Genomic DNA, 10,303 nt, shown 5'->3' with positions numbered 1-10,303 from the left:
CATATGCTGCCGGAATTAGCTTGGGGACCAGGTGAAATGATGAATAATCAGTGCACTCTAGCTAGTTTTTCATGTTTGGATCGCAGTAGAGTATTGTTCCACCGTGTCTGATCGATCATTTGTTACACGCATTATGACTTTTGTTTATACTAATTACTATATTTGTTTCTGCTATATTATACTTCCTCCGTTTCAAAATGTTTGACACCGTTGACTTTGTAGCACATGTTTGACCGTTCGTCTTATTCAAAAACTTTTGTGAAATATGTAAAATTATATGCCTACATAAAAATATATTTAACAATGAATCAAATGATAGGAAAAGAATTAATAACTACTTAAATTTTTTAAATAAGACGAACGGTCAAGCATGTGCTAAAAAGTCAACGGCGTCAAATATTTTGAAACGGAGATAGTATATAACACACTGTTGTTAGTTCCAGTATCTGCAGTTCCTTCCACAAATGCGCAAAAGAATCACACGCCATTCTAATTAGAGGAAAGTACCGAATCAGAAAGGAATTAATCATGCCAACAAGAGAGGTTCACTAACTTGTTCTATAAATGGATAATAGTGGTATTAATTATCAGATAAATTAGCTAGCCAGCGGCAGCATTAGGCATTAGCCAATGTCTCTCTGTCTATATATGCATGAGAAATGACCCCATGTTTGTATTTGTATATGTATAGGTAGAGTATACTACTCATCTAGTGACTTCTCAAATTGGGCCGTTGGTGCTGTGCACGACAACTGATGGATGGACACACGCCACCAGCTTATTCCGGCATTATCTAGTACTTCTGTTTTTTGCATGCATCACTTCCTTAATTACCATATCATCTACAAGTAATTATACCTTCCTCTCTTTTTTTTCCTTTCATTTCATCTCCCCCCATCTGTCAGAATTTCCTCAGTTTAGAAATCTGTCGATCGATCGATAGGGGTAGCAGAGAAAGAATAGAGATCTCTGAAACTGCAAAATGCAGTAACTATAAACTACACCAACTTGATGAACTTCTTTTAAATCTTCACTACTATAACCTTTTTACGCTGATTCGGTGCCTATCTGCTGGCACCAACCGGGGATGAATCTTTGATTGATTAGTGTCAGTTGATTGCAGAGAGAGAGAGAGAGAGAGAGAGAGAGAGAGAGACAAGAGACAGATACAGCGGCCACACCGGTTGTTCGGAATACGTACAAAACGGCCAGCTGATCGATCTACGGGCGGCGCCGCCGTCGTCGACGTGCGTACGTGGGCCGGGACGACTCTCGCATACGATATACGACAAGCTAACCACCCAATTGGCTCTCTTCAATTCGTATATTTTTTTTCCTTTCTCTCTCCTACGGCCATTACCATTTGCCATGCCATGCTCCAAATCATCTTGAAACAAAATTCAAAAACGAAAAGAAGAAAACAACTCCATACTACATGCATCGTGCAGGTGACGCGTCTCGATCGATCCACCCCGGCAAAACGAAAAAGGGGAAAAAAATTGGAGATAATCAGAATCATGCACAAGCCACGCAATTCTGATATTCGGTTTTTCGAGATATAATGAATGCTTTAATGAGGTTTTTTTTTTAAGGTTAACACCAGACAGCGCGATCGATGATTCATAAATGGTAGGGAAAAATTATAAGATTAGAGCGCTGAAAAACAGTAACTAGGAAAGAAGAAGAAAAAACAATCCACCACCACGCACTGATGTCACCAACACACAATCAAGACGAAGGCTTAGCACCGAACCGACCTCCGTTAAACGTGACCGTAGGTCTTTTTTAGAACGCGGGAACTATGATACATGTAGATATGAATTCTTGCTACGAATGTCGAAAATTTTCTATGTTTCGAACAGGACAACTGTGCGTGTGTGCATGTATGTGCTTGGTATCATGCGCTTACAATTAAAGATGAAATCTTTGTTAGATTATGAGAATATGTATTGGAATGTTGAGAGTGACCTCTTTCTTGCGTGGTGGTAGTACTAGTATTAGCGGGCAAAGCAGGATAGGCTTTGAGTGATTAGGACATCACCTCTCCTAAAAAAAAATAAAGATGGTTTGTGTGGTGGAAAAATGTCACATTGTCACAGCAATTTCTTGGCGTAGTGCCCGGCATGCAAGGTCAGGTCGTTTTTGCGAAAGCTAATAACATGATCAAGCTGCCTGTACTAGGCTAGAACGAATGATGATGGTTCAGAGGAATAGAAAAGGAGAGGCATCCAGCATCTACAGACAGAAGAAAAGGTGAGCACATATATTATGGTTGTTTGTCCACTTGGTGTTATGCTAATTAATCTTGTCCAAATCAGGTCACCCGTTCTTTTTCAGATTCTATCCTGATTTCCGTTATCACATATCCGTTATCACATATTGTTAAACTGGTAGATAGTTTCTTTAAATTATCAGAGAAAAACATTTTCCAAGTCTATAAGAAATAAAACTTACTCCCTCCATTTCTAAATATTTGACATCGTTGACTTTTTTTAAATATGTTTGACCGTTCGTCTTATTAAAATTTTTTTAAGTAATTATTAATTCTTTTCCATACATTTGATTCATTGTTAAATATATTTATATGTATACATATAGTTTTACATATTTCACAAAAGTTTTTGAATAAGACGAACGGTCAAACATGTGCTAAAAATTCAACGGTGTCAAATATTTTAATTATGAGTTAATTGCTTTCTTTGTTTAGAGAAGAGTTTTTTTTTTATCCGGCCTCTACATCCAACAGGATATATGCAGTCATTTAAATTGGGAACTTAGCCCTATAAACAACCCAATATGAAATTCGCTCCTATGAAGATTTGAACTCAGAACCCTTGGGTGCTACTCAGGTCACTGCAATCACTAAGTTACATGTCCTTTCGCAGTTAATTGCTTTTCTGTGCGTCGTGTTCTAACTTTATCTTCTATCTTCATTAAAAATGAACATAAGCTTAATCCCCTCAGACTCTGTCAATGGGATCATGTTTAATGTTATCCCTGGCATGACCTTGTTTGTGTGACAGAGAGGAAGAGGAGTATATGTGTCTATGTGTGTGTGTGTGATAGTGAGTGTGTTTTTTGTCCACTTGCTTATTGCCTTTATTCTTATATGGTGCCCTAGCGAGCTAGCCCGAATGACTGTAACGCTCATTTCGGCCCTAACCACAACGGCCTGATGGATGGATCTCTGACAGGTCCGGCTCTCCCCAAGGATTCATTGTGCTTAGGAGCTGTGTGCTTGCCTTTCTCTAATAAGAGACAGGCGAAAATAACCGTCGTCATGATTAGTTTGTAACCTCTTATTCGGTTCGTCGTGAGTCTATTGATAATATCTTTAATTTGTGTTTGAGTTTTAGTGGTACATTGTTGTCTTCATCTTGTTGGTTAAGTAGAAGTCTCCCAGCAATATAATTTACTCCCTCCATTTCTCAATGTAAGGGTCCCTTTAATTTGTAGGAAAAATGTAGGGATTTTGGGGGATTTCAATCCTATGGAAAAAAAATCCTATGAAAGCCTTTGAAACAAAGGATTGAATCCTATCAAATCCTTTAAAATTCCTATGGAATAGGTAATCCTATGCACATTTTGGAGGAAAGTTAGCAAGAGGTCTAACCTCTTGGAACATTTCATCTGAGTCTATCTCTCTCATCTGATTCATGCGTTTTTTCTGTGGTCCAATTAAACGGCCATTCCTGTGTTTTTCGTATTGTATTCCTGTCAAAATCATGTGTTTTTCCTATTCCTTTGTTTTTTCATTCCTACGATTCAAAGAGGCCCTAAGACTTTCTAACATTATCCACATACATATAAATGTTAATGAATCTAAACACATACATATATATATATAGATTCATTAACATCTAAATGAATGTAGGAAATGCTAGAAAGTCTTACATTGTGAAACGGAGAAAGTATAAAACACGGATAAGATTTATAGGATATATACACAATATGACAATACTATCTCCATAAAAAAAGCCCAACGTAATATGAAATTGGACATAATCTAATACAATAAATCTAGTCAGACTCCTATTCAGATTCATTGTACTAGATTATGTCTCATCTTATAATAGGTTGGGTTTTTCTTCGACAGAGGGAGTACCTATTTCTCAATGATTATCATTATGAGTTGAGAGTTGAGAACTTTCGATCATAATTACAAGTATCAAAGCATGAATTATTGCAATTGATAACGAGATACTGCTAGTATAGTGTAAAAAAGAAATAAACAAATATATGTGAGCTATACTATTTATTTAGATATTTTGTGACGCCTCCCAAACGATATAGGAAGCGCAACAACGGTAGAAATGTAGGAGTATTACAATTTTCGTCACGCCGCACACTGTACACACGCCACAGCATGGACTGCATAATCGATGCCACAGCTGATGGCCGGTTGTCTCGATCAGACAACTAAAGCCCACTAACATTTGTGTGATAATTACACCTCCACAGTAGATGCCAACCCAAATCCCCCTCCTTATCCGCTAAACCACCGGTCCCCACCCACCCCTGCACGAATCTTGATGGCGCCGCAGCCGTCCATCCGCTCCTCGTTGCTTACATTGGGGCCCTTGTAAACGTGCACACAAGCTTACACCGGAGAAAGGGATAACCGTCTGCGACGTGTAATGAATGTACTTACTACATCCGTTACAAAATATAAGTGTTAAGATTAAACGTGGTTATTCAGAAAATAATTAAATATGATTATTTACAAAGTAGATAGAATTAAATAAAAAGAGATTATGATTAGTTAAAAAGCTAGGATAGAAGCGAAAAATAAATAATAGAGGGTTGTAATTGGTTGAGAAGGGAATATTGGTAGAGAAATTATTATATTTTAGGATAAATTTTAAGTGCTAAGAATTACTTATATTTTAGTACGTAGCTAGTACCTTCTTTTCTGTTCGTAGCCATAACCGTATCCGTATAGCCTAGCTGTACGCGACGCCATACCATTGACTGTATCAGCTATGATTGGCATTTGCCATTTCCCCATTTGGCTCGTATAATAATTAATATAGTAGCACTACTCCCTTTGTTTCACAATGAAAATCATTTTAACATTTTCCACATTTATATTATTTCACAATATATTTATCTAGATTCATTAACATCAATATGAATATGGAAAAATGCTAGAATGACTTACATTGTGAAACGAAGGAAGTAATTTATATAGGCACTTTTAATTGCTTTGCCAAGTGTTTCATTGTATTCTACTACCTCTGTTTCAGGTTATAAAACTTTCTAGCATTGTTCATATTTATATAGATATTAATGAATCTAGGCACACATATATGTCTAGATTCATTAACATATATATGAACGTAGGCAGTGGTCTTGTAATATGAAACGGATGAAGCATTTATTAAGTAATTTTTTTAAACTACATATACTTTGATTGAACTATTGTAAAACTACAAATTTAGGATCTTGTATCACAAAACTGCACTTTAGTGAAATTTCATACAAAACTATAGATTTAGGAAGGAGTGTCATAAAAATAAAGATTTTAGTAAATTTATGAAAAAATTATAGGTATGATGCTAATTTATCCCAAAATTACAATGTTTATAACTCCAACATAACATAGTACTAGGAATTTAAACTATAAAATATGTAGTTTTATATGTAGTTTTATGATAACTTCATTATTAAATCTGTATTTTTGTGGTAACTTCAATATGAAATATGTAATTTTGTGATACTTGACTTTAAATATGTAGTTTTGTGATAAATTTATCGTTAAATCTGTACTTTTGCGATGCATCGTCTTAAACCTATAGTTTTCTGACGATTTGATCGAAATATACGTAGTTTTGTGAAATTTACTTTTTTTTTCTCAATTTATCCCCCAACTACATTAAAAAACACATCTTAGTTTGCTCCAAAGTACTATGTATTTATATTTCAGTACAGAGGGAGTAATAGCATTTTTCTTTTCTTTTTGACACAAAAAATATGTTGGACATGTGAAACCAGATATATGGTAAAATGCCATAAATTCGCATGTGATCTTCATGAAATCCGTAAAATAAAATCTCATTTGAAGTAAATTAAGAGGGCCACTTTCAGTGGCTCGGGTGGTAAAATGAACCCAAATAAATAGTTTAGGTGTTTACTGAGCCAGCAAAATAATTGGAAGGAACAAAAGGGACTTTTTCCTACACATATGCGGTGTGGCTAATGTTCTTGTATAGAGCAGACATTGAATTGAGAAGACAGTTTTCATTTAAACATACACGCATATGCTAATTGAGCTTAGTATTATTTTTGTTTCATTAAAAATATTTATCCATAGCCCACTGTGCCAACAGATCAAGGAAACACAAAATCTAAAAAAAAAAAGACTAGATAGTGCAAAAAATACTGTGACTTTGTGTTGATCTGCCTTCAGTATGCAAATATTACGAACAAACACTGATCGAGGCAACAAACAAATATTATGAAGACGGAAAATGTATGGACCCATCGTTTCGCTTATTCGGTGAAAAATAATTTGTGAATAAAATTTTTATATACGTGTTCTTAGCAATCTAAAAATAAAGGTTGAAAAATAAACTTCGATAAAAAAACCCCCAAAATCAACTCCAAATTTAAGATTGAAAATTCAAATTTTAGCTGATAAGCATAAGTATTAGTGAAAAGATGAGACCCATACTATATTCCTATACACCACTATTCCTTTCATTAAACTTTTACTACCTCCGTCCCTAGATATAAGTGATTTTGATTGGATGTGACACATACTAGTACAACGAATCTAAACAAAGGATGTGTCACATCCAACCAAAATCCTTTATATTTAGGGACAGAGGGAGTAAGATTTTCCACACAATGTGCTAAAAGTTTGACTTTTACACGTCCATATTAGAACTATAGAGTTATACAGCTGAAAAGAAAATAATTACACCAAAATCCACAAAGTTATAAAGTTCAGATGTAAAGCATTTCATTATCTTTTAAAATAAATCGACAAAATTCAGGTAGAAACGATAAGACTTATTTTCAAAAGCAGTCATGTTTAAAGTACTCTTGTTGGAGCACAAACAAGCTAACAGCTGGCTAAAAGGCCCCTTTCTCACTACAATTTTACTCCATGAAAGCTACATCAAACGAATAGATTACATATAAGAGAGAGTTGACAAACGGCTCGAGATAAGCCTAACAATATCATTGCATAATTGCGATATAATTGGTATTATTACTAGGTTGGTGTGATATCCTACAATATTATTAGCACACCTCCAAAGTCCAACCCACAAAAAAAAATCAGAAATCTATCAGAGGCAATCTTTTCTAATAGGTATTTTCCACACAACCAAAGTACACTGATAATAACTCACAAAAGCCAAGAAACAAACAATGAAAAAAAACCAAAAAAATTAAATCAGAACAGAAAAGGAAAACTTTATACTGCAAAAAAAAAAAAAACCCAAGAAAGACCCAAAACAATAGTGCGTGACCATAGCTGGCGACCAGCAAAGACTCGCAAGAGAGAAATGAATTAAAAAAAGCGAAAAAAATATATTCCACAGTGCACATATATAAATGCACCCCACTTATTGCTCTCTCTCCTCTTCTTTTTCTTCCTTCCTTTTACTCGCTCGCTCGCTCGCTGGGTGTTCGTCCATTTGCCCCCAAGCCGGAGCTGCGCGAGCAGCAGCAGCAGGAGAGAGAGAGAGAGAATGGGCGACCGGGCGTACGTGCCGGCATCGAAGCCGGTGCCGGTGGCGGCGGCGCGGGCGGCGAACGGGGTGGCGAACGGAGGCGGAGGAGGGGTTGGGGGTGGGGGAGGGGGAGGGGCGGCGCGGCCGCCGCCCATGGTGCCAGGGCGCGTGCCCCCGCCGCCGATGTACAGGCCGAAGCCGTTGCAGGCGCCGGCGAGGCGGAGGCGGAGCCGGCGCGGGTGGTGCTGCGCGTGCTGCCTGTGGATGACGCTGGTGGTGGTGGGGCTGGTGTTCCTGGGCGCCATCGCGGCGGGGGTGTTCTACGTGGCGTACCACCCGCAGCTCCCCACCTTCGCCGTCACGTCCCTCCGCCTCGCCGCGCTCAACGTGTCCGACTCCGACGCCGTCACCTCCCGCATCGAGTTCACCGTCACCGCCCGCAACCCCAACGACAAGATCGCCTTCGCGTACGGCGACATCGCGGCCGCGTTCGCCGCGGACGGCGCCGACGTCGGCGACGGCACGGTCCCGGGGTTCGTCCACCCCGCCGGCAACACCACCGTCATCAAGGGCGACGCCTCCGCCGCCGCCGCCACCGTGGACCCGCTGGTGGCGAACGGCCTCAGATCCAGGAAGTCGCACGCCATGTCGGTGGAGATGGACTCCAAGGTTGGGTTCCAGATCGGCCGCTTCAAGTCCAAGCGCATCAACGTCCGCGTCCTCTGCGCCGGCTTCACCGCCGCCCTCGCCAAGAACACCCCCTCCGCTCCACCGATCGTCGTCGCCGCCGCCCCGTCGCCGGTGAGGTCGGTCGTCAAGGCCTCCTCCTCCTCCTCCTCCTCCTCCTCCTCGTCGAGCACGACGGACGCCAAGTGTAAGCTCCGGGTCAAGATCTGGATTTGGACATTTTGACGGATTTGACGGTAGAGAAGACTTCCTTCTTCCTTCTTCTTCTTCTTGTTTTTTTTCTCTCTCAATTTTTCAACCTTTTTTTCTCTCTCACAGTGTATGTGGATTTATTGGAGTATAGTTTATATGATTTTCTTTTACTCACTTCCTCAGCTCATCAACTTTCTCCTTTTTTTTTCTCCCCAATTCAATTCCTCCCCCCAAATTCTCCTCCCAATTTCCCCCAAACTACAGATTCAATGATTCATCATGATACAGCAACAGCAATTCCTGCATAGGACTAGTACTGGACTACTCCATAATTATTACAGTAATTAAAACCACAATTAATTCTCTTCTCAAGAACTAACTTAACCAAAAAACATCTCAGTGAGTGAGCTAGCAGTAGAAGTAGTAAATGGTAAGCTTGCAATTTATTTATTTTTTATTTTGGGTTGGGGTTTAATGGCGCAATTACGCAGCGCGCGTGTCGGTGGCGTCACTCATCACGGAGTCGGTTTTTTTTTTCTTTCCTTCTTTTTTTGGGGCGTCCCCTCCAGGCTTCCAGCTAATACCGGACTGGGAAACAGGTGTACCTTAGCTGGCAGGCTGACGTAGGGGGGCCACCTAGGCTCGGGCCCACCTGTAAGTGGCGTGGCGGGTACGGATGGAGGGGGAGAAAAGGGTATAGGGTGGGGAGGACGTGTGTCGGGGCGATGAGAGAGAGTGGGAGACGTCACTCGTTCCCATCGGACGAGAGAGAGAGAGTGATGAGCACTTGAGCAGGCTTTTGGGCGAAACACAGATCACTCGTTTTTTTAAATAATTTTTAAAAAAAATTAAACTGAATTTTATTTTTTTAACAAAATTGATCGGGGTTTTATTGGTTTCTTAGCGGATTACGTGAAATCTGATGATACCGTCTGTGAGTGAATTTTGATCTGCTATCGGGACTGTGAGCAAAGGTGATGAGTGGTGTTTGTGTGTGAGAGGGTGGTAGTGGTGGTGGTGCGCTGGTGATAGTACAATTGTGGAGTAACCTTTTTTTTTTCTCTGTGAACTTAATTGTGGATGGAGTAACTTGAGATGATTAGATTACTCCAGATTAAGTACTTTAGATTGGATGGATGGATGGATGGATGGATGGGGGTATTTAATGGGGGGTAGTGGTTGGGGGTGGGGGCATTGGGTTTTGGGGGGGGGGGGGTGCAATTTGCTAAGACCACCACCACATGGACCAAAAACGTAACGGTCATCTAATGGAAGTATACTTCACTCAGCTTCTCAGATGTCTTTGAGCTTGGGGATATGTTGTTGTAGGGGAATCCTCTCTCTGTTTTTATTTTTATTTTTGCAGGAATTGAATCGCCTCGCTGAGAATAAGTGGAGCCATCTGTTGACGTCAAAAACACGCACTAGCCTGAGAAATGGTATATTTGCAAACAAAAACTAATTTAAGAATAAAACTTTTATATACGTATTCTTAGCGATCTAAAAGTAAAGGCTGGAAAATAAACTTCGATAAAAAAACTTCAAATTTAAGAGGTTGAAAGCATAAGGATAAGTCGATGAGCCCTTTTTTTTTTTCATCCGTGTGTTCCGAAGAAGCTCTGGTGTTGGGGGTTGTACCGTACACTCAGCAATGTGGAATTATCTCATCAACATAAAATTACTATAGTATTGTCGAACGGCTGTTACACTGTTATTATAGTATGTGTCTAAGAGAAGCGTGT

The 10,303-nt window shown here is 39.6% G+C and overlaps 1 protein-coding gene across 1 annotated transcript; it reads left to right on the top strand.

Moving 5' to 3' along the window:
* Positions 1 to 7,585: 7,585 nt before the first annotated feature.
* LOC127765558 (NDR1/HIN1-like protein 13) lies at positions 7,586 to 8,735 on the top strand. Its single transcript, XM_052290480.1, has one exon. The coding sequence runs from the start codon at positions 7,701 to 7,703 to the stop codon at positions 8,592 to 8,594; it is 894 nt and encodes a 297-aa protein (XP_052146440.1). The 5' UTR covers positions 7,586 to 7,700; the 3' UTR covers positions 8,595 to 8,735.
* The last annotated feature ends 1,568 nt before the right edge of the window (positions 8,736 to 10,303 follow it).

The sequence above is a fragment of the Oryza glaberrima genome, chromosome 1 (assembly GCF_000147395.1).
Source record: "Oryza glaberrima chromosome 1, OglaRS2, whole genome shotgun sequence".
NCBI classification, from domain to species: Eukaryota; Viridiplantae; Streptophyta; class Magnoliopsida; order Poales; family Poaceae; genus Oryza; species Oryza glaberrima.
The sequence above is the reverse complement of the archived record's forward strand: the minus strand, read 5'-3'. Positions and strand labels throughout refer to the sequence as shown.